Below are 25,794 nucleotides of genomic sequence, written 5' to 3' on the forward strand. Positions count from 1 at the left end.
TAGAATTCAATCATGTTCAGCATAATTGCGTCTTGGGCTCAAAATTGCGTGTAATAAATGGGGAAAGCTTTTTACTTCCTCCGTGTGTGTGTGTGTGTGTGTGTGTGTGTGTGTTAGTGCTCGCATCTGGGCTTAAGTGCGTCTGTGGGGGTGGACTAAACAAGCCTTTGAAGCTTCTGTTAATATTAATAAGTTGAACCACTTGACCAAAATGAACCAAAAGAATCACATGTATGAATTTTTTATTGCCTTCCTGATCAGTGAGGTAATAATCTGTTATTTTCCATGAACCAGATTCCTGCTACAGAGCAAATCCAAAGAATAGATATATTCCAGGAAAAATGTAGAGATTCAGTATTTTCAAGGGTAAAAGTGGAATCCTTTTTTTGGGGTTGAGGGGGGGGGGAAAGGTTCATGCTACTAGCATTCTCTATATGGATATTTTGCTCATACTGGAAAGAATATCAGTCCCACATCAGGAGTATTTCCATGTGATTTATCACACATCAACTGAATCTACTGACGTGTGATCTACAGTTGTTACGTTCATTCTTACCTGCCTAGACACATAGTTCATCCATGTTCCTCCTGACACAGTCATTACGCTGTCATCATGCTGTCCTCACAGTTCTGGCTTCAAGTAAACATGAGTGTGTAAGTGTAGGTAACTAGCCACAGTAGTACTAACTTTTATGTAACAATGGCATTTATTGTGACAATAAAATCCCTTGAAAGTTGGTCTACTGTCATTCAGTATAGTAATGCAGTTTGATTCAAGCCTTGATTCTTATGTCCCCAGTGCCAGTCCAGTGCCAGTCCAGTGCCAGCCCAGCATTGACATGCCATTCACTGCTTATTACTGTCATCTAATTGGCACAGTATCCAATTGTGGGGTCCATTAGGTTGCCATGGGAACATCATATCATTGCTCCTAAGCGTTATATTTCTTTAACAGGTCGCTCTGCCAGTGTCTCTTCTTGTCGGGAAAAACATTCGGAAGCTTTATCTTTCTGAAATCCTCAATGCACTTCTTCAGATCTTCCTCCATCACCTTCCTTTCGTCCTCTTCCTCGTCGACGCCCGGTGGGGGTCCTCCGTTCTCCTTGGCCACGGAGGGACGGGGCAGCGTCCTCAAAGCCAGGGTGGTGGGCCTCTGGGTGCTCCCGTCAGGCGAGAACAGAGAGGGGGGTGGGAGGGTGGTGGACAAGGAGGCGCAGAGGGTGGAGGGAAGGGAACTCTGGGAAGGTACAGGGAGAGGAGGTGGAGGAAGGTCAGGTTTGGCTGGGAGTGGGGGTGGGGGTGTGGGAGGAGGAGGAGTCGGAGGAAGAGGGTCGAGGGCGGGGCAATTCTGTAGGACCGGATTGGTGTTGGTTTCTGGTCGGCTGATGGTGGTGGTTGGGGGGCATGTGTCATCGATGGGCTGTTCGGCATGGCGACTAGTGTCTGGAAGGTCAGAGGGCACTGGTTTGGGGAAGTCCAATTGGCCACCTGAGAGAGAATGTGAGAAAGAAGAGTGGCTGATTACGTATGTTTTTTAATACTTTTTGACTATTATTTCTGTAACCTTTTTTGGGGATGCCGCGGTGAGAAAGAATCTACGCAATGTACTGTTCAGGTAATGCAATCAATGAATGCTAATACAATCAGCACACAGAAATTATTATATAACAAGGAATATAACAAGGAACCCAAGAAAAAAATGCATTAATCAAGAGTTATAATTGCCCACAAGCTCTACAAATCATTCTATACCAAAGGTGCAAAAAAAAGGTAATGCAGATATATCTAATTAGATCACCTCCTGGGGATTGCAATGAAGAAGCAAGACCTACATATTATCTGATAGTTAGCTGCACACCACTAACTGGAGAGTACATGGGGCTTTGGGCTAAAATGACAAGAGAAAAGCACAAGAATAAAATGTGAAGACAAGCCATCAAGACCCTGCTATCACATCAAGCAAGCTTCATTCTAGAGAGTGGAAGCAATACTGGAAATGGTCTCGCCCAAATGAAATAATGTCTTGTCAGTACAGTAAATAACAGTAGAGTAATCTTTTTTACTGGGATTACGCCCTGTGTCAATTACTACACCAAAGTAGGCCTAAATCGATAATATCTTTGGCAAAAAAAAATATATACATTTCATTAGCCTACCACATGATATGGAGAAAGTGATATGGATTGTAACAACGTGTTTGATACATTTATATATATATATTATATATATATTAACAAATATAACAAATATAAGCACTGTCCCTGACAATTATTTTCAATTAAAGACTTTTTCTGTGCTTCTTGGTCAGTCTGAAAGGTGGTCAAAAGTGCAGCTGTGAAGCCAAAATGAGTCTTTGAGAATGGTGTATTATATCACGTATGTGCAGATATGTTTCCCATCTCATTAAAACAACTCGCATTCATTCCTGGAATTTCATTGTTAACTGTGTTTAGATAGTGATTCTACTCACAGATAATACACATAAAAACAACATATTGCACAACTGCGACAAATCAGCAAAATACATCTGGAACAGGCAACATTAGTGGTCTTGTAAGAGGTACAGTCAGTTATTTTCTTTTACCTCTCTAACTGATCTCTTTCAGCACATTCCACACCAAGTATGAAAATCCTCCACCATAAGACCAGTGCTTTACAAAATCAGCCCCACCTGCAACGCTCACTATTCAACATCTTCAGTGATGACGAGGTTTAAAAGTCTGGTTCTCCCTTCGCTACTAAAGGAGGTATGCTCCTGTACAGACCCAACCCAGTTTGCTTTTATGCAGCCCATGGGTGTTGATGACGCAGTCCCGTCCCTACTGCAATGTGCGAACAACTACTTGAAGAATCATCAACACATAGTCAGGTTGGCATTGGTGCATTTCTCCATGTGCCTTTATCTCAGTCCAGTGCCACTTAACAAGTCAAAAGCTCTAGAACATGAAAGGCGATCTGATTTTCTGGGTCCTGTCCTTCTGACAGATATACAACAGCTTGTCAGAATCAACTGCAGCTCTTTTGAAATGATCTTTACAGGATCACCGCAACGCTTTGTGGGATGTTATGAGCACCAATGACTATAGGTGCTCAGATATTGATGACGTTCATTAAGTAATCCGTTGGACAAAGCAAGCAGCTCAGAGGGCAGTTGTCGTACAGCCAGAACTTTCTGGACCTCAAGGCAACCAAAACAAAACATTGGGTTTTTGACCTGAAAAGAGCCAAACCTACCATCCCAGTGGTGGAAATGGTTGGACAGGTCTATGAGTGGAGGAATATAAATACCTACAACAAACCACTGACGACAAGCTCTCCTTTAAAAGAAACTCAGAGCACATTCCCTGAAAAAGTCAACAATGCCTGTTGTTCCTGCGGAAATGGAGGAAGTTTAATGTGCACAAATCAATCCTCCAAGCATTTTACAAGTAATTTATAGAATCCAACTTAGCCTTTAATACTGTGAGATGGTTTGGGGCTTCAGGGAACAGAAGTCAGAACCCATTGAACAGGGTAATAAGAATCACTGGAAGGTTATTGGAAAAAGCCAGGAATCCCCCTAGTGACATTTGCAAAAACGATTGAGGAAGAAGGGGGAACAAATATCCCTGGACATAACACACACGCACAAACACGCTAAATGACAAGTATAGGCCCCTAGCTTTTGGACCGGGGTATAAAGTGCTTCCATTCCGAGAGATAGCAGCTTGGAATTTTGTTCCAACATTCATTAAACACGTAACTAAGTATTTTGGTACATGTGTTAACCTGAGAATGTAATGAATGATCCTGTGCTTCTATTACTTTTTACCTGTGTACTTTTTTGTGTTTCATGTCTGTTTTTATTTCGTACCTTTCATCCGTAAACATGATTTTCATGTAATGATCGTTATTTTAATTCATAGTAGATGTGTGGTAAATGAAGATGTTCAAATAAAGAACATTATTTCAATTGATAGAAGATTTGTGTGGTAAATGAAGAAATTCAATCCTTTATTTCAGTTGTACAGAATGACTTTTGAATAGACAGATACTTCCATACTAACATGCTTCGGTTCCATGTCTGTATGGGAACATTAGTACCCACCACAAAGAAAAATGATCTTGAAAAATGGTGGTTACAGATACCAATAAAGCATAGGCTGCAAATCTTTTTTTTACTGAAGGGTAAAGGAGGTCAATGATGGTTGTAAATAAAATTTGCTGAGCAGGTGGGCTGAAGTACTCCTATGAGGTATACATAGGTTATACTCTTCAAGAATCAATGGCTGTATATAATTCATTAATAAGTGCAAACATTGGTTGAAACTATGCATACCAGCGTGGGTCAGTCTACTCTCTGATGTACAATGAAATGATATGTGCTAAATTGATTTGTCACCAGTGATAAAGCTAAGTGGCCTATGATAAACTGCATGGAGTGATTTTAGTGGCAGATGCATTCAGTCACCGGAGTCTACTGGTAGGATTTAGAACTGAATCATCTACATTTGACCTATTTCCGTTTCATTCTCTTCCTAGTTAACTCATCAAGCGTTTTTTAAAAGACGACTTGAATTCCATTCAGTGTCCCATACTGTATATTTCTAATCCTCATTGTGGGCCTCACTCACAGTAAATATACTTACAAAACAAAATCAACAGAGATTTGGAATACAAAAGTACAGTTTTCAGGTCAACAACGGCTTTCTGCAGGATGGTAAAGTCAGATTCAGGTTTTTAAAGTGCCTCAACCGCCTCGAGGGCAATGGCACCTAACATCATCAGCATTATAAAGGGAGATACAACATTCTACAGGAAACAACAATAAAACAATCTGGTTAATGTACAGTGCATTAGGATAGCATTCAAACCCCTTCACTTTCTTCACTTTCTCCATTTTAAAATGGATTCAGTCGTTTTTTTCCCCTCATCAATCTACACCCAAAACCCTATAATGACCAAAACCTAGACAAAGCTAAGGGATCTAAATACCTTCCAAATCCTCTATAAATGCTGAACAGGAACAGACCAAGATTGCTGGGTTCACCTTTGTTTCGGCTGAACATCCTGACTGAACACTGTGAATACTCAATGTGATCTGTACATTAAACCACTTTCCAACCGGCTACATGCTGAGATGTATCCTTTTATTCAGTCCATCCCAGAACATGCACAAAGAGAATGGCAGAGAGAGAAAGAGAGAGAGGTGGACAGGGAGAGAAGAGTGGGTTGAATAAAAAGACTGCTAGCGATAGTGCAAATCAGTCAGTTCTGGTCTCAGGTGGGATAACAATGATTGAGCGTATAGGAGAAACTACAGAGAGAATACATGATGACATTCAGCCTTTATTGTCAGGCTTTATCAAAGTGCGTGAGCAGCGCCACGGCGCAGCTGCTTGGCTGAGAGAGGAAGCTTCTCACCAGGGAGTAGATATGAGATCCTGTTGGCACCGGGGACCAAGACAAACACCTGGAGACGCCGCCGAGTAGAGGAGAACGCAGCAGGGAAAAATCAGCAGATAATAAATGCGCAGAGTTAAAAGCAATGTGGTAACTGGATGTTGACAGCAATGCGTGTTCCCCATTCTTGTCACTATAACAACAATCACACGGGCGATACGCCCTGCATTCTCTCACACGCACCCACACACACACACACACACACTCAACTGCCAGGTTAAGCCAGCTCACATATTGGGAATCGGCCTGGATGCCTGCAGTTAGGGTTGCAATAACCATTAAAGGAGCAATATGTGGGACGTATTTTCCACATGGAAGGTAGGTGAATTGCAGCAAAAACTGTTAACATTGAAACCAGCACTACCCATTTCTCCGCTCATGCTAGTTACTTTCAGTTACGGTATACTAGCTCCGGAAAGTTGCCCAAAATGTATTTCTATATGTTTCATATTTCACACTGATTAAGATGGCACAGTGATTCCCTACAATTCTCAGTGCAATGTCCCCATCACTGCCCTGGAGACTGGCCTCAGCATCAACAGCATCCAAGGAACAACCAGAACCAAACCCTGTGAAAGGTAGCTTAGCGGTTACAGCATCTGCCCTGATGCCGTAAGTCTGGAGAAGCGAAACATCTGTAATTCCTTGATTAAAAAAGATAGTTAACCCAAACTGCTCCTAGGGCACTCACTGTGACAGCTCACTGCACATCTCCAATTCAGAGATGTTGTTTTAAATGCAGAAGCAATAGATTAGCCCTTGTTTAAAAACTGACAACTATCCCTTTCCCCTTATCTTTATAGACATGCCAGAAGAGGAAAGCAGGGTGCTATGATATAGACCTATAGTAGACATACATTAATCATTAGATGCATAGCAGACATACTGCATATTAAGTTAATCTATACATGTAGAGCAGGCATAAACAATCTTAATCTATAGCTGTACAATGAATCAGACATACCTCAACTTCTCCTGCATATGGACATCATGCATACTGCATGCATACTATTGCATACGCAACAGGACACAACTTTATTCACCCACCCCACTCCTATTCAGAGATTAAGTGAGACTATGAGATGTTGTTGCATGCCCACATACACACACATCCCAAAGCAAACACAGTGTGTTGTATGAACCCAGGGACTGTCATCTCTTACACTGCCTTACTAACTCACAACACACACACACACCTACATTGTTTATAGGTTCATACCTAATAACCCCCCCACACACACACAAACACACACATATAGTGTCCCTTTCTCCCAGCAGGGTTGATCATCAGGGTAACCAGGCTTACGTAACAGCTTTAGAGAGAATGAGAGAGATAGGGAGAGAAAGAGTGAGAGAGTGAAAGAGAATGAGAGGGAAAGAGAGAGAAAGAGTGAGAGTGAAAGAGAATGAGAGAGAATGAGAGAGAAAGAGTGAGAGGGAAACAGAATGAAAGGGAAAGAGAGGGAAAGAGAGCTTTACAGCAAAAAGCAGCTTGTGTAAAACAGAGGAGGCGGTATAGAATATTCTCCAGATTCGCTCTCTCTGTGTGTGTGTGAAAGAGAGAACTGTAGACCTAGATTGTGACAGAGAGACAGACACGGAAAGATGGAGTCTGGATAGAGAGAGAATAGTACATGTACTGTCACTGTGTTGGGGAATACTGGAATGGTCATGAATATATTAGAGGGCTAAATGTGAAAGAAACGTGTTCCACATTCCACACTGCCTCGTTGTATGTGTGTCTGAGTCTGTGTGTGTGTGTGTGTGTGTGTGTGGGGGGGGGGGTGAGTTTGTGTGTGTGTGTGCCTGTGTTAGTTTCTGTGTGTGTGCGTGTGTGTGTGTGTGTGTGTGTGTGTGTGGGTGTGTGCTTTATGAATGCGGGTGTACATTTTCCAGCCATCTTGTAACATGTCTTTATGTTCATACAGTAAACATACAGTGAGCGTGTATGTTCATAATAGTTCTGTGATTCCAGTACGTGTGTGTGGATGTGTGTGTGTGTGTGTGTGGGCAGGGGGGTGATGTGGGTGTGTGTTGGCTTATGAGTTTCACAGGAATTATCCACAGGGGGATGGGCAGCTTCATCTCTCCACTATAAAGGCTTAGGGAGGGAAAGACCAAGTCCTCCATCCATCCATCTCTGCACTGTAAAGGCTTAGGGAGGGAAAGACCAAGTCCTCCATCCATCCATCTCTCCACTGTAAAGGCTTAGGGAGGGAAAGACCAAGTCCCCCATCCATCCATCTCTCCACTGTAAAGGCTTAGGGAGGGAAAGACCAAGTCCCCCATCCATCCATCTCTCCACTGTAAAGGCTTAGGGAGGGAAAGACCAAGTCCCCCATCCATCCATCTCTCCACTGTAAAGGCTTAGGGAGGGAAAGACCAAGTCCCCCATCCATCCATCTCTCCACTGTAAAGGCTTAGGGAGGGAAAGACCAAGTCCCCCATCCATCCATCTCTGCACTGTAAAGGCTTAGGGAGGGAAAGACCAAGTCCCCCATCCATCCATCTCTCCACTGTAAAGGCTTAGGGAGGGAAAGACCAAGTCCTCCATCCATCCATCTCTCCACAGTGGAACACAGAAGCACTGCCACCCTCTTTCTTCCTACATGTCTGTTTCTGTATTTAATTCCTCTCTCTTTCTTTCTGCCTGTATTCGCCTCTCTCTGTTTTCATCCTTCTCCATTGTGTCTCTTCTCCCAAATCTTGCTGTCTTTATTTTCTCCTCATTTCTTTTTTACTTTTTTTGTTTGTTTGTTCGTTCTCCCTCTCGCCCATCTGCTCGTTATGACACTTCACTGTTTTCCCACCATCAAAGCCATTAGCAGCTCTAATGTGTGACCATGGCCAAAGCTTAGCACCTCAGCTAATGTCTGCTATATAGTGTGTTTGTGTGTGTGCGTGTTTGTGTGTGTGTGTGTGTGTGTGTGTGTGTGTATGCAACCGCATTTCCAGGGCTTAGCACCTCACATCCATTAATATCCACCTCAGCCAGCACATGGACATTTCTATGAACCCTCTATTATCTTTACAACTGCCATTGTATATGTCTGGGTCTGCCTGTTCTTGATGTCCAGGTATTCACAGTGTATTCACAGGGTATTCATTATTCAGTATTGTATTATTATATCCACGTATGGAGAGTGGATATGTTGATTCATACATTTAGACAAAGTAAGCAGGACGCTGACCGGATTAACTGCATGTGACTGTTTGGGACGCCAGAATAAGGAAGGGGGTTACAGTTAAATAAATGAAAGTGCCACCATGTTAGAGCCGTATTTCTCCATGTGGTTATAACCTGATTACTCTAAAGGGAGACTGGCCTGCACACTGGTTTCACATTCCACAGCAGCACTGTGTTTTACCTCTAAACATGCTGTATGTCATGTGAACTGGACAGCTATGACCATCAGAACATGCTTCACAATCCTTCCATCTATCCATGTTTCATTCCACTCTGCACCCTGATGACTGGGGCCATTTGTTGGTATAATCAAAATGAGATTGGCTATGCCAATATTGAGTGTCTGTGTGATTTTGCATACTGAAGCATCACTAGGAACACTCCCTATCTCACGAACCCTTGAAATGCAGTGGCAACCCTCGAAGCCATTACAAAACTGTCAGTCCTCATGCCATACTGAGAATGAGTGTAGGAGATATGCCGGAGAGGAGGGGGGAAAGAATGCTAATGTATGACAAGGCAGACAGAGACAGGCAGACAGACAGACAGGACAAAAGACAGGACAAAAGACAGGCAGGCAGGAAGACAGACAAAGAGACAGACAGAGAGAGACAGAGATGGAGAGGTGAAATGAAATAAAAGCTCAACATCCCAATCAAGATCTGTCTTAAAATACTCCAATCAGTTATAGACCCCTTGTCCTGAATGTTTGCAAGGATTGGGATCCACTTACCTACCAAGAATTCACAGAATAGGACAAACATCCACATCAGCCTAGCACACAAAACTTTCATAAGTACCTGAGTACAATGAAAAACCCCAAATAATGTATGCAGAGCCGCTTTAGGACTATACCAAGTAATTATCAACACCCAGAGAGGGGATGTTAAATACCACACCCACTGAAAGCCTCCATTACAAAGCCCTCATCTACCGAGAGATGAACCTTGTGAAGTGCCTCGCAAGCCAGCTGGTTTTGGGGCTCTGTTTCACTTACAGACCCCACAGAAACCCAGGGAAGAAACACAGACCCATACAAATCAGGAGTAAACCGAAAGAGAATGAGTTGATCCACCAGAAAGTACACACACACAAAAACAGAGCAAATTCAAATGCTACCTTGTCCAGAAATGTGGGTGCACAGTGAATTAATGCCTGACCTCAGTGTCTTAAAAGTAAGAGAAACCCTCACAAAGTACTGACTCGGTCAGGACGGCCTTGCAACTGAGGATAGGCCGGCCATGTTGCACACCGCCCTACAAAAATGAGGAGAGCCAGTAAGAGGTAGGGTGGGAGAGGAGAGCCAATTACAGCTTGGGTGGGAGAGGAGAGCCAATAAGAGGAGCTGACCAGCAAACCAATGAAGGCAGAGTGCAGTCAGCATGGCAGGTCAGCGAATGCAGGGCAGAGGAGGTCTCCACGTACACAGCTTACTGATAATTAGCAGACAGATTAGAGCCACTATCTCCAGATGGCCTTGCTGTGCTGCCCTCCTGAGACACTGAGGCTCAGTTGGTCGATGGGTTTTGTGTGGCCATGGGATTCATTCCCACGGGGGATAAGTACCAAAAAAAATTGCTGCACTCATTGCGGTAAGTGGCTCCGGATAAAAGCGTCTGCTGAAACGACTTGAATGTAAATGAACAGCGTTGCACTCATGAATACAATGCCAAGATTAATATGTACGGCTGAAATGTATGCACGAATGACTGCAGGTCACTTTGGATGAATGGCAATAGGTGAGTATATTACAGTACAGAATAACACAGCTGTATAATGCAGAACTTTATAGAAAGAGAAACCACTGTTCCTATTAAACGTACAAATGTCTGCTGTCTGCGTGTGATGATTGGACAGCTGACAGCGAATCAGAAGCCTGGCAGTGTGATGCCAGGACAACAGCCTCTACCCACGGCAGGACAAAGACCCGTAGAGACTGTCAGATCCTCAAAATGTTCTACAGCGGCACCGTTCAGTTTGACAGGCTGCGTCATTCCTTAGTATGGCAACGCAGTGTGCTAAGACCGTGAGGTGTTTTAGAGGGAGTTCTTCTGGGCCCAGTTCCCAGTTATCCAGGACCTCTAGGCTGGCTGTTGTCAGAGGAAGGCCATAAACACAGTTATAGACCCCAACCAGCCTGGTGATACATTGTTCTCTACACTATGGCATTGTGGGGAGACAAGCAGGGCAAGAATCAACAGGATCCCTGTACAGCTTCTACCCACTAGCGAAAATGATGCCTCGATATCCATTAAGTCATAGTGCAACAAGCCCTTGTAGTACAGGCTGTACACAGACGTAAACACACACACACACACACACACACACACATACAAACACACACACGCACACATAAAAACACGCACACACACACTCCTTCACACATAACTCAAACACACAAATTAACAATCAACGCGCACGCTGGTGTTACGGTTTATTTCCTTTCCTGTTTCTTAGTCATCTGACCCCCCACCTATAAACATCAACTACTTTGTACCCCTGTACATTGACTTGGTACCATTAAATAATGTTGTATGTTATCAATTCTGTTCATATTCTTACTATTTTATTCTCTCTTTTGCATTTATGTGTATTCTCTATTCCTATCTATTCCTATCTCTCATAAACCTCTTTTTAAACCTGCATGGTCACTATTGGAGTGGAATACGGTTCACGGTATCTCACGTTTACCCTCTTCTCTCTATCTCGCTCTCTCTCTCACCGTAAATGACACTGCCCTACTGTCTGCCGCTCCGTCCCAGCCGGTGGATTTTTGTGGCAAGTCTGTCTTGTGTCTCTAGGCTGTGTAATCACTGCACTAATGGCTATCCTGTAATTAAGCCTTTATTCTTTGTAGCAGTAATGGGTTGCTTTCCTGGCCTCAGCTACTATTTGAGAGAAGGAAGGGGTTGGGAGAAAAAGAGAGAGAACAGAACGAAAAGAAAAAGAGGGAGATGCAAGCACATCTGAATGGCTGTTACTGTTGCTCCTGATAGACTCTGCTTTCTAACATCTGCTGTCATTGGACCACAAGGACAGTCTTACTGGTGTTTAGGTAGCGCTCTCCGTGTGTCGGTGAGGGTTTCTTGAGGTGAGCGAGACCTCTCTCCAGTCGTGTGTAAACCCAGCGACTGTCCCCCGTGGTTTTCTGCATGTCTGTCCCCCGTGTTTTACAAGACCAAAATGCATTGTGACGGCTCAGAAACCCCTGACCGACTACTACAGAGGAGTGCGAGGAAACAGCGGCGAGAGAATTAGAAAGATCGTGTGCGGTTGTTTGTGCCACTGTGCGTAGGGTACCAGGGAGCCACACCGTAAGGTTGACTGGCGCCGTGCCTACACTGATATAAATAACCCAGTAGACAATGGGACAAACATGCCCCACACCTCAGCAGCTGTACTGGGGTAATATGAGGAGGAGGAGCTGTCATCACACCTACACAGAAACACACACACAGAAATACACACACATACACAGAAACACACACACATACACAGAAACACACACACAGAAACACACACACATACACAGAAACACACACACAGAAACAGATGCACATGCCCCCGCGAACGCACGCATGCACGAACACAAACATACACACTGGCTGAAACTGGCTTTCAGGTTATCTACTGTGCTCATCTTTATTAGCTGCATTCAACTTGTTTTGCTGTCAACTGAAGAGAGAAAGGGGGAAGAGAGAGAGAACAAACAGTGTATTAGCCTGCTAATGCATTTATAACTGGTCTGGTCTAGAACAGAAGAAAGATTACAGGAACGAGACAGAAAATAAGCCACCAATTAGATCAAGAGAGTGCGTTAGTTCTCTTGATCTGTGTATGTGTGTGTGTGTGTGTGTGTGTGTGTACACGCACATGTACTTGCATGTGTGACTGCTTGCTAGCTTCCAGGGGCATACTTGCGTGAGTCTGGGTTAGTCTGCAGGGCTCTGCCACAATAATAGCACCAGATATTGATATGCTGTACTTCACCTTACACAGCATCAATAATACACAGCCAAGCCCATCGCCGGGCCATAGCCGAGCTAACTTCAAATGGGCCAGAACGAATCCATATCGTATTTCCCACGAAATGAGAAAGGAAGAGTGCAGATAGCTGTCTTCATGAATAAACATGGGGCCTCTCAGAGTGGCCTTAACGCTGTCACACATACCCACGAACACGGGCGACTCCGACCCTCGTCTGTACGCCAGCCTAATCCCGAGGGCATTCATCACATGACGCGCGTCGCGTAGCCGGAATCTCATTGTGTATGTTAACAGGCCTGGAGGACAAGGCTGAATTCCCCATACAGGACATTAGGTTTGACCACAGCCCGATGGGCTATTCAGATTGACTGTAGAGGGTAAGAGGCTGTCATTTGGGAAGCGGCCATGGTAATTCAGAGCAAGGCACCGCGGAGAGCATACCAGGGTTATGCTAACCAGGAGGCTAGAGGCAGGATAGGAGGCTCAGCGAACGATAAGACAAGAGAATCAGTGAACGATGAGATTAGAAGACACAACAGAGCTATTCCTGTTCTCTGTTTTTCTTCAGCTCCATCTCTCCCTTCTGGACTTCTCTTGCTTCCTCTCGTTCTCCCTCTTTCCCAGTGCACGTGCCTCAGGGACTCGGGTTTTTATCCAGAACCCTATAGGGAGGGTCCTACTGAAAACCCTTTAATCTTCCTCTCCTGCTCATGGTTCGACAGACATTATTAGTCTGACTTAGCAAATGTAACGAATTGTAACAGAAACTGCTCGTACCCGTGATTATGTTTCAGAAACGTCCCATTCACTTGACACTTTCTGTTCAGAAAATTTTACTTCTTTGTTTGGACGTTTTCGAAACGTTTACTTTGATCAAACATTGTATTCATGAGGCCAAATGAGCTGCACGATGCCTTACATGGAAGGAGCATTTAATTCTTTATTCCAATACTTCACATATCATAATGCCTTTTTTGAGGAACCAGTTATACTAACACAAGGGTTTGGGAAACTCCTGGTTTATAGGCATCATCAGGCCTGCAAGTCACATTATACTGGCTTGCAAGGAGATGTGTAATTCCTGTTGGAATGCAGCCAGCGTTAGGATCTCCAATAAGTGAAATTGTTATTGACCTGCACTCTGCATTCAGAATGCTAGGTTAGGGAAGATTGTATACCAAGACTGTTAACATGTCAATGTTAACTGGAAAATAAATAAATATCTCTAACAGGTTTAATAAATCCAACTACAAAAACAGGATTCGTTTAGAAAAATGTGAAAACTGTGATTTATCTTAATAGAATAAAATGATTTAAAAACAATTTGCAAAAGCAACACAAACATTTGAAAACGAATAATTCAGAAAATCTCCCTGCAATAAAGCATTGTAGGGGATCTTATACAAGGTTCTGTGCAGGATCCTTCTTGTCTGGTGAAAAATTATCAAAGAACCCTTTCTTCCAAAAATGGTTCACAGGATGTTTAAAGATCTGGAACCATTGCCTTGAAAAAGGGCACTGTTCTCTGTAGAATATTATCCCTCCACAAAGAACCGGTTTGGAGGCCTTTATTCTAAGAGTTTATATATGGGCACTCTATAGATAATACAGAGTGGTTTGTCATGCAGACACAGAGAGATTGAAGATGACTGCTGAAGGCATGCTGTCTTGAAGATGTATGGGACCAGCCTGTTCTGGTTCAGGGAATTTCAAGGCTGAGGTCTACATTCTACACACTATGCACAGTCAAATAGCTTCCTTGAGGCAATTTTTTTTTAGAAGCAATACTTTAGAACAATTCAGTGCACTCTAGAACAGTTTAGAGCAGTGGTTCCCAAACCAGGGGTACCAGCACCTCTGGGGGTACTTGGCCTCTCCACAGGGGTATTTAAGGAGAATTATCAAACCATAGGCTTACAGTTAAAATGCACTTTATGGGGACGTCAGGGTTTCTTCGGGAAGAGCAAAGTTCAATTGTGTTACAGTCACCCGAAAAGGTTTGGGAATGACTGCATTAGAACCCTCTAGAATTCCCCATCTCACACGAACAGTCAGGACCAAGTGAAGACTTAGAAACGGCGTGAAATCCAAAAACAGCAATGGCAGGAAGATGAACCGGTGCTGCAAAATCACCCAGATGAATCGGAATTGCAAAGGTTCCCTGTTCTGTGCTGTGAATGCTCACATGACCTTACTGTATTGCCATACAAACACATATAGGGTAGGCTCCAACGCATGTCCAGAGAGAGAAAATATGTTTATTTAAAAACATCCCTGATACAATCAGACGTAGCGCATCTGGCTCGTAGCCAAAGAGATTCAGCCCTGTAGACGAGGATACCAGTGTATGAAATTCCCTCTATGTACTCCTGCGTCTCCGATCTAATGGCCCTCTGCGGCATTTTAGGCTGTTTATGTGCACAGTCACTGACCGAGGGCAGGGACGCTGACAGGAATCCCACGGTCCAGGACAGAATTTTACATTTAGGATCCAAACCACGGGTCAAAAATAAATAAATAGTAATGATATTACTGTCCAATAACAGGTCATAAATGTTTTACTGTTTAATGTTTTAATTCATAACTAGGCAACATTCAAATCTCTTTGTTTTCAACACAGGTCATTTATTATGGCACATCTTTTTCAATCACAATCAGGTATTACTTAACTTACTTGTAAAAGGGTGTTTTATAAAAGCACTTTGTGACAACTGCTGATTTATAAAGCCCTGTAAAACAGGATTTATAAATACATTTGATTGATTGAACTGCTACACGTATTTTGACGTTCTCTTTTAGATTTGTCCGCCATATCTGTGCTCCTAGTTTTGGTTGCATGGTGGCAATGTTTTAGACAGATAGTTACCTTAGTTAGACCCATTTATTTTGGTTAAGTCTGAGCAAATTGGTAAGATGTTTTCAGCAGAAAATCAATTACAGCATTTGCAATTTCTCACTGGTCAGAAAGTGGTTCCGCACCAATGCTGATAGAGAATGATGTTCTGAATACAAATATGAAAAAAAGAATCACCTGTTCCAAAAAAAGCGCAAACTCAGATTTAAAGGTTTTAGCCTTGCTAACGTTAGCTTAGGGTTCCTGGTAGCTAGCTATAGACAGTTGGTCTAAGTCTTTTTTTGCTTCTTTATGATTTCCGTAGTGTGTGCTGTGGTAGACAAGGGAGGAATTGACAGTTTGTCGTCCTGGTCTCTAGCTGCCATTATAGATTCTTAAAGTAAGCGAGCTCCACTCCCTATAGCTTAGTTACGCTATATATATATATCATCCGAGTAAAATGCACATTCACAAAATAAGCCAAGGCGGAAAGCATGACTTGCAGAAGGCTATTGGCTGGAATGGGATTGCTGGAAGTAGCAGCATGCTCAAAAAATTATAAATTGACATTCCACTGGCACTGAACTGAACTGAACTGTTTTATTTTTTACTGACAAAATCATACCTAGTGCAGCTTGTGTTGGTGCTGATGTTAGGGTATCACTCTGATTGGCTGTAGGTGTTAGGGTATCACAGATTGGCTGTTGGTAGAACAAACCATTATTACAGAAAAAGGTTGAATCACAACGCTGTATAAAAAAATACAGCAAAGAGAAAAAACATGAATCCCTTCATCAATGCAATTCTTCTGTTAAATAACTGTGTAACTTTCTCAACAGTACAAAATACTAACATTGACTGACTAATTAATAATAATATTTAAACCAACCAAATGGGCCCCCTCAGGCCTGGGCTAGGGACAACGTTCACGGTTGTTGCCCCCCCCCCCGTCGGCGTCACTGCCGAGGGGACAAAATCCACACTCACGCTACCTCCAGACTAAGTTTGGATGGGCTGGGAAAACATTCCTTGCACTGTCAAAACGCACTCTACTCTCCCAGGATTTCAATGCCATCATGCATTCCAAAGCAGCAAGACAAATATAGATAAATCTAAAAGAGGAAGAGCCGGCACTGGCTAACATGCTATGGTGGTAAGGAATTAAGTGCGTGTGTTTGTGTGCGTGTGTCTTTGTGGGTGGCCAGGAAGCTAATTCTCTATAAATTGGGCTCTCATAAGAAAACTAAAACATGTAAACCCTCTGATGCCATAGAAATGCTAAACATTTAGGACTAGACACCTGCCTTGGCATCCAGATGTCATGGTTCATGCATTGACTATATTCGTACGGTTTTTATTCATGCCAAATGTCTGCTATTCACCGTATCTGGGTGAAGAACTACTGTAAAAAAAGCATCCATCATCTTGGCAAACACCATACTAGATTCATCTGCCTGTCTGGCTGGAACGAAGGAACCCACTCTCAGCCTGTAAAGCACCTGACCTAAGCCTGAGTGCCGGTCGGTTTTTGCTCCCTCGACAACGCCTTATTGATTGGGATCGACAATGGCAATAGAGTGGGCAAAAGCACAAAGAGCTCTTGAACCGGGCTAACTCAACGTGATGATCAGTCAACAACAGCGATGCTAATTACTGTCTTGTGTGTGACGGAGTTGTTACTGTAGACTCATGTCTAATTGATAGATTAGAGGTTGTGTAATCTGCTTTGACAGATAAAGCCACTTATCTAATGTTTCTATTCACAATACTATTTTCTGTCATTGGCCTGCCTTTCAAAATGAGAGAGAAACAGTGAGAAATAAAAAAGATCATAAGAAACAGCTACAGAAAGAAAATAAATGTTCTTTAGGGCGGAAATATAAACTTGCAGAAAAAACATGAACATATGAAAGGGTTTATTTGTGAAAGATTTTTATGTACTGTTAACACTTTTAAGATACAATGATTATGTTCTGAAGTAGTTCACCCAACATAAGCAGGTCAATTAAAAAACATAATGGATGTACAATCCAATAGAAAAGAAATATAACAAATGACATTTCCTTTTACCTACTTTTAAACATACAAGGATTTTCCCTCATTGCTGTTTGATCTATGTTTGACTTCTGACACTGACACACTGACACTGAAACAGGTTTACTATGTGGAACCCCTCCTGTCCATGGTGTGCTAGTTAAACTCTAGTGACATCCAAGAAACCATTTAGAATCCATAACAGGCTTTTAAAAATGGGTTCTTTACACTTTAACTGGAGTATCATAGTATCTACCAAACCACAGAGGCAAGAAGATACACACTTTATTAGGCTGGATATTTTGTGCTTTTACTAGTGATATTAGTAGTTTGTTGTTTTGTAGTGGTACGAGTTGTGCCTTTTCAGGTAGTATGTCTTGGTTCTTGATGATTCGGAGCTATAGTTCACCTAATGAGATACATTAAAGTTGTGATGTTTTTATTATCAGACTGCCCTGAGGGTATACCTGAAAAAGACTCAATCACTTAACCCTTCATAACCTTTAACCCCCAGCACACTCTCTCCTGTCACTGTGGTTAGACTGACTGTTTGTTCAAGTACAGGCAACTCCTGAAAGACAACTGTTCGGACTGTCGTGACAATGTGTATAGCCATAGTCGTTTGGGACTGTGCCAAAACATATCCTAAAAATATCACATTATAATACCACCGACTACCCGAAGTCCTGTACTGTACTGCGTTTTTTGTCTCTTGACTTGCTATGGCGTTATCTCCTTCTCATGAGTAAACACGTTACAGTAAATAAGAGCAATAATCAGATATGCAAGAGCTTTGAACTGTAATACTGAACCAAATAGTACGAAAGAGCACAAAATACATAGAAGAAATTAAAGATTAACCTTCATAACTGTAAACCACCATTTCAGAATTTGTGAGCATACACTATCAATCGTATCCACGTCAAATGTTTCTGTTGAAATAAACCAAAAAAGGAAGAGGAAAGGATGAAAATGTTTTGTGAACATTGATGTAAATCTCTCTTTCTTAATACTGTAGGCCTCCAGTCGCTGGCGAATAGAATACTCAATGTTCCACTTCGCAATCAATAAACACAAACTATCAAGTATCATATTCACCATGTTGTGCCTGAATAGGGTTCTGGGTGAAAGCAGGGCACTATATGGAACATCTGGCGCTAATTCAGACAACCCCTTATTATATATTACACACAACTAGTAAAATCTCTCCATTGTTTTATTTGAGCTTTCACACAAATACATAAGTTTTTCCATCTTCTTATTTTATTTTTAACCCTGCCAATTACGATTAGCAATTTGCTTTTCTACCATTAAGATATCTCATTTAGAATGAAAACAAATGGCTTCTTCTGCAGACATACATGAACAGCAGGAGAGGATGCTATTAGTCCTTAGAAATAACTGGCCCTGGTTACTCTTATAAGGAGTCGAATGTGCTTTTTGTGAGACAAGATGGCATCACATATGGAAGTTGTCTTTACAAGCAGAGACCTACTTAAAGCCGAGGCAATATATTCTTTCCAATAATTGGGGGAAAGTATTGTAGAAGTTAGTCTCTTCCCCAACAGCTTGTTCCTAGAGACATTTCACCAAAAAAAATCTCAGGTAACACTTTGCTCTTTTTCTTGAGCCGGGCAGGGCCGGCAACTCTCACTCATTCCTCTATGCTGCTGTGATGTCCAATTATTTAATTATTTTTTTTTTTTTTTAGTTCAGAGCAGGAGAAAGAATAGTCTAATCTTCCTTGTGGTAGGCAGCAGTAGAGGGTAGGTACAAAACCAGACAGTACTCCAAGGCCTTGACCTATAGGCCCCTCCAACCGGTTTTCTTCAGTTCCACAGTTAATACAGACCAAAATGGATCTGAACTGAACACAATAAGCTCTTTAACACACAGCTTTGTGCTTCACCAGGGCAGATACTATATACAGAAGAAGGGTACAGCAGAGTACATGAAAGGTGGAGGCAGTCTCTCTGTAGGATGGTTTGGGGAGGGGGGGGGGGCTGTGCTCGGGTCTCTGGGGCTCTATGCAGGGGCTTGAGAGGACGCTGGTCAAGATATAGTTGGATTGGAAGGGTCTCCAGAGGCGCCGGTGGCTCAAAGAGATTTGGAAAGGTTGGTTAGAGGCAGGGTAGCCAATGGGGCTTGCAACTAGGGGCTGAAGGTTGGGAAGCCTGGAGGCCTAGGCTGCTGAGTGCCAAGGGCTTGGGAACTAGCAGAGCCTATCAGCCAGGGGGTAGGGGCTGGACGCTGGGTTTCAGGAGGCAGGGGACCCAGGGCTGGATCCAGGGAGGCAGGGGACACAAAGGGGGCTGGAGGCTGGGGACTCTAGGGGTTGCCTGGGGACCAGGGCAGATGAAGGTCTCACTCACGGTAGAACACATATTCAGTGTAGCTGGTCCAGATCTTGTCGTCCGTCTGCTCGTGGGCGAAGGCGCAGGTCCCTGTGGAGTTACACGCCACCATGTGGAACCCGGCGTCAGCCAGCTTGTCGAAGGCCTGCTCCAGGAACGTGAACTTGAGATAGTAGCGAGAGGTGTAGCGCTCTGGGGGTCGGTCCGGGTCACGGCTGTCATTTAGCGTCTCTCCAAACACCTCCTTGGCCAGAGACGTCTTGCCACAGACCATGATCCTCGCCACGCGTCTGAACTTCGCGTCGGTCTGTGTGTCGCGCCCCAACGTGTAGGAGCCGCGATAGCCAATGGTGATGAACCCCGAGCGTTTACCGTCGCCGCCGGGCACCAGACTGGCGCAGGCAGCAGCGGCAGCGCCTAGCGATGACAGGTTGCGCCCCGCATCGATGCCCGGCGAGCAATCCTCAGGGTCACTCTGACACCCCTCGTCGCCCAGCGAGTTCTGCTTGCTGATTTTGGGTGCCAGGATCTTGACAAGCTCAGGGAGGACGAAGAACTCTGCCTCCCGCTGCAAACGGCCCCTCTCAGGGAAGTGATCCGGGAGCACCAGCTGCTGATCCCTCATGTAGTCCAGAATATACCGGAAGAGGAAACCATCGCGGTCCACAAAGAAACGTCCCTTGGTGTCCCTGGCCAGTCCTTTGGAGGATTTCCTGCTAAACATCTCCCATAGAAGAGAGTCTGGTACGCTGACCAGGGTGGAGTAACGGGTGATATACACCTGACCGCCCACATTCAGCTCTATAATCTCTGGGAACACTGCTTCCTCCGCTACAGGAATGCCCAGCGTGTTATCTGGCAGAGCCATGGCGGGTTTTTCTATTCTTCTAGTCGTTCCGTCTGTCTGTCACTGAGAGAACTCAGCTAACAGGCTGCAAACCGACTCCTACTGTCACCTTGCTAGTAAATTGGCAGATATGATTCCACGTTATGGCCTAGACTACAACTATACAGATGCTCACACTAGGTTAACTTCACGTTCAAATGAATAACATTCACGTTTAACATCAAAATTTAGGGTTCTGTTGTCAAAATTAGCAAATGGGTATTTCTAAAGCCCTGTGGGCGATTAGCGTAGCGTCTGTGGCGACGGGCTGTCAAACGTTAAAAAGCACTTAACTGCAGTAGCACATTATTCATAAGGTCGCACAGCAAACCTTAAAACGAACCTTATTAATCCCAAGCGAAATTGGTGATATAGAATAATCTATTATAATTATATTTTCATGTCTGAAAACTAACACACAGCAAATAACTTGGAAAATAAACAGTGTTCAAGTGTATACCAACAGCCTTTCCTAAATATTGCAGTCAAACAGAATTCGCGTAAATATCCGTTGATAAATGTCTCAATGAGACACTTAATGTGCAGAATAGTCCGGGTGACAGCGCACAAATGTCCGTGACGGCTTTCTTATTTCTCTTGATTGTCTTCACGCAAATGCACACAATATAGAACTTCAGTACAATCCATAGTTGGAGGAGTCGCCGTAGGTTGGTGTGACGATCATGAATAGCAAATAAACAAGGCAGGTTTCTCAAACGAAATGCTAGCTAAAGCCATGAAGAGAAACACTTCTGGTCGTGCCATCGCAGTCTCGTTTCTCCTCTCGTAGTAACAGCCACTCTTTATGCTATCCCGGAGTGCTCTACTGCAACCCGTAACGTAAATATTCAGCCCGGTTAACCCCACCTACCTGCCAGTGACGCGCATTATCTTCGCCCCGGGTAAGTGTTAATATTATTCAAAACTAACAGTTTCCCTTCCAGCTTGAAACAAAGGTAAAGGCATGGCTATGATTGATACGTTTTTTATGTTAGGGAATTATGCAGATGATTGATCATTTGGTGTTATTTCATATTCTATCGTGTGGCAAAGAAATTGAGATGTCAAGTGCATTCCAATGCCTTTATTAACACCATATTTAAATAGAAATAAGTAAGAAATACGGGTTAAAATATGACCAACTCTGATTCCTTAGAATTAAGATTGTAGCTGTACTCAGAAACTCAAGTCCATATAATAAAACCCGAGGATGGCTATGACACCTAGCGAAGAGTTAGGAGAACTACAGCTACGGCCAGGACACGTAGGCTACATATGCCTAAGAGTAAATACTTAAAAAATATATAATAAACACACGACAAATAATAAACAAATAAGACATTTAATTTCCAAAATTGCATTGTATAAGGACCCACACACCATTCACGTGCCGGTAGTAACATATTTGATTGAATAGATCAAGAAACGTAAAATAAACTAATGACTTCACTTAAATGTATCTTGGTTAGAGCCACTTAGATAGAACAGGACAGTATGGGTGGTCACTGGGGGCGACAGAATGCGGAGGGTATTGTTAGTGGGAGGCTGAGTCATCTTTCTCTGTCTCTCCAATCTGTTCCCTGATTTCCCACAAGAGCTCTCTCTGTGGATCCAATACTGGTCCTGTCCTTCGCCCTCTAGGTCAGTCCATCGTTAAAACAACCTGTGTGTGTGTGTATGTGCGTATTTGTCGCACCTTTCTATGTGAATACGTTGGTGCTATTTCTGTCTTTAAGTTTTAATGCACATAACAACCTTAGTAATGTTTGAATCCTGTTTCAAATTTTATTTGTAGATTAACATCAAGCATGTGTGTGTCTGTATGTTTTGTAAGTACATTTACACATATTCAGAAAATGTCTTATGTAAAGTTGCTGCCAACGGTAGATGACATTTAAGTCCAGGGAACACAAAATCAACCCAAAGTCAACTTACATTTATATACAATACACTAGATGGTGAGCATATGAGATTAAGGGATATACACTCACCAAAAGGATTATTAGGAACACCTGTTCAATTTCTCATTAATGCAATTATCTAATCAACCAATCACATGGCAGTTGCTTCAATGCATTTAGGGGTGTGGTCCTGGTCAAGACAATCTCCTGAACTCCAAACTGAATGTCAGTATGGGAAAGAAAGGAGATTTAAGCAATTTTGAGTTTGGCATGGTTGTTGGTGCCAGACTGGCCGGTCTGAGTATTTCACAATCTGCTCAGTTACTGGGATTTTCACGCACAACCACCAAGAATGGTGTGAAAAGGGAAAAACATCCAGTATGCGGCAGTCCTGTGGGCGAAAATGCCTTGATGATGCTAGAGGACAGAGGAGAATGGGCCAACTGATTCAAGCTGATAGAAGAGCAACTTTGACTGAAATAACCACTCGTTACAACCGAGGTATACAGCAAAGCATTTGTGAAGCCACAACACGCACAACCTTGAGGCGGATGGGCTACAACAGCAGAAGACCCCACCGGGTACCACTCATCTTCACTACAAATAGGGAAAAGAGGCTACAATTAGCACAAGCTCACCAAAATTGGACAGTTGAAGACTGGAAGAATGTTGCCTGGTCTGATGAGTCTCGATTTCTGTTGAGACATTCAGATGGTAGAGTCAGAATTTGGCGTAAACAGAATGAGAACATAGATCCATCATGCCTTGTTACCACTGTGCAGGCTGGTGGTGGTGGTGTAATGGTGTGGGGGATGTTTTCTTGGCACACTTTAGGCCCCTTAGTGCCAATTGGGCATTGTTTAAATGCCACAGCCTACCTGAGCATTGTTTCTGACCATGTCCATTCCTTTATGACCACCATGTACCCATCCTCTGATGGCTACTTCCAGCAGGATAATGCACCATGTCACAAAGCTTGAATCATTTCAAATTGGTTTCTTGAACATGACAATGAGTTCACTGTACAGAAATGGCCCCCACAGTCACCAGATCTCAACCCAATAGAGCATCTTTGGGATGTGGTGGAACGGGAGCTTCGTGCCCTGGATGTGCATCCCACAAATCCCCCTCAACTGCAAGATGCTATCCTATCAATATGTGCCAACATTTCTAAAGAATGCTTTCAGCACCTTGTTGAATCAATGCCACGTAGAATTAAGGCAGTTCTGAAGGCAAAAGGGGGTCAAACACAGTATTAGTATGGTGTTCCTAATAATCTTTTAGGTGAGTGTAAGTTAAGGTATGTATTCTACGCACTCATTTACAGTCATTTACAATTGTTGTGCACTACTGCCCCTATACAGTCATGTAGAATGTAAGTACACCCCCTGGAACAATGTAGTCACAGTTAACTTAATGATGGCAAATTGGCCAGGCCCACAGGCAGCAAAGCAGCCTCAAACCATAATGCTACTACCTCCATGCATGTGTTGTTGCACAGGTCAGGCATTAGTAATTAACTATGAACATCCCATTCCCATCCTTAAGATTGTATAGTCCTAGTATCCTGTTATCTATATATAATTGATTATAGTCTATACAGAAATTTGTTTGTTGATTTCAGAAAAAGCCTCCCACCTCTTCCTCTTGAGATTAAGACCTCAGTTGTTAGGCTGAATCATTCACAGTCTCATGGACAACATGATATAAATCACCAAAACTGCACACAAGTGGTTGCTGCGAAAACAAATGAATGGATCGTAGAGTCCATACTAACCTCCTCCATCAGCATCTGGTTTCAGTCTGGATCTTCCCGCTGCTGGTTTACGGCCCTCAGACAGGACCAAGTCTTAGAGACTTGTATAAGCATCTTGCCAGTGATCTGATCTTTTCTCCATTTGCAGATCATCTGTCAGACAGTGGAAAGATGCCATCTATCTTTGTTGAGCGTTTTTCATGTATTGTGTTCTAAAGCAGAAAAGGACAGAAGATTGAGGTATTTTGCTGTCTGTAGACCAAATTCAACATGCATCCTACATTGATATCTCAGGCTTTCAATCGGTTCTGGTTGTTGCTTTTTCTTGCAAAAAATGAATTCTTAATTGCAACAAAGCCAATTGTTGTAAGAGTTCTTCTCACACAAGCATGTACTATGTTAACAGATAACTTTAGCCAGATGCTAAGTATGTCACTAGATTTCCTTCTGTCCCTCACGGAATTGACCATTAGGAATGTTCAGATGCAGTCATCTTTTTAAGATTCACGCTACATTCAAATCTCTTCATGACATTTTGTCTAGCCATCTTATAAGATATAGATTAACTTATAAGATGGCTAGATACAAGAAACTCTTGTTCATTTGTTTTGTATTTATGTTCATGAAAGTGTTTTTTCAAGCAAATGAGCACTTACTGACCAGATAAATATCTCTAAACAATTGCCCAAGCTGTATGTTTGACTGGTATTGTTTGTCAACATTAACAGGTGATATAGAGGTAAATGTCTTGTTTTGTTTAGGGTCATCTCAAAAGGCAGAAAAGCTGCTTTCTGTTGGAGAAGAGGGAGGAGCCTGACGCCATCTCTCCATCCACTAAAGCACTGGCCAAATGTACCGACATCTTTAACATCTCACTGGAGACATGCTGCATCCCGGCCTGTTTCAAGTCCTCCATCAAAATCCCAGTCCCCAAGAAACCAAGGATCACAGGACTTAAGGACTACAGACCCATCACCCTGACCTCTGTGGTTATGAAGTCATTTAAGCACCTTGTGCTGTTCCACCTCAAGACCATCATCGACCCTCTACCAGACCCACTGCAGTTTGTCTACAGAGCCAACAGGTCTGTGGAAAACACGGCCAACATGGCTCTTCACTTCACCCTCCAGCATCTGGACTCCCCTGGACCCTATGCCAGAATCCTGTTTGTGGACTTCAGTTCTGCATTCAACACCATAATTCCCGCTTTGCTCCAAGGCAAGCTATTTCAACTGGGAGTGACCGAGTTCAAATGCAGGTGGATCACAGCCTTCCTGTCCAACAGGAAGCAGCACGTGAGGCTGGGAAAGCACCTGTCCGACCTCCTGACCATCAACACCGGCTCCCCTCAAGGCTGCGTCCTGTCCCCCCTACTCTTCTCCCTGTACACCAACAGCTGCACCTCCAGTCACCA

The 25,794-nt window shown here is 43.2% G+C and overlaps 1 protein-coding gene across 1 annotated transcript; it reads right to left on the reverse strand.

The window, feature by feature from the left end:
• Positions 1 to 225: 225 nt before the first annotated feature.
• Positions 226 to 21,532, reverse strand: kctd12b (potassium channel tetramerisation domain containing 12b). Its single transcript, XM_034291881.1, has 2 exons — positions 19,856 to 21,532; positions 226 to 1,488 (listed from the first exon to the last, which is right to left on the reverse strand). Exons 1-2 carry the CDS (start codon positions 20,703 to 20,705, stop codon positions 932 to 934), a joined length of 1,407 nt encoding a protein of 468 aa, XP_034147772.1. The 5' UTR covers positions 20,706 to 21,532; the 3' UTR covers positions 226 to 931.
• Between the last annotated feature and the right edge of the window lie 4,262 nt (positions 21,533 to 25,794).

Source organism: Esox lucius, chromosome 4 (assembly GCF_011004845.1).
Source record: "Esox lucius isolate fEsoLuc1 chromosome 4, fEsoLuc1.pri, whole genome shotgun sequence".
In the NCBI taxonomy this organism is placed as follows: Eukaryota; Metazoa; Chordata; class Actinopteri; order Esociformes; family Esocidae; genus Esox; species Esox lucius.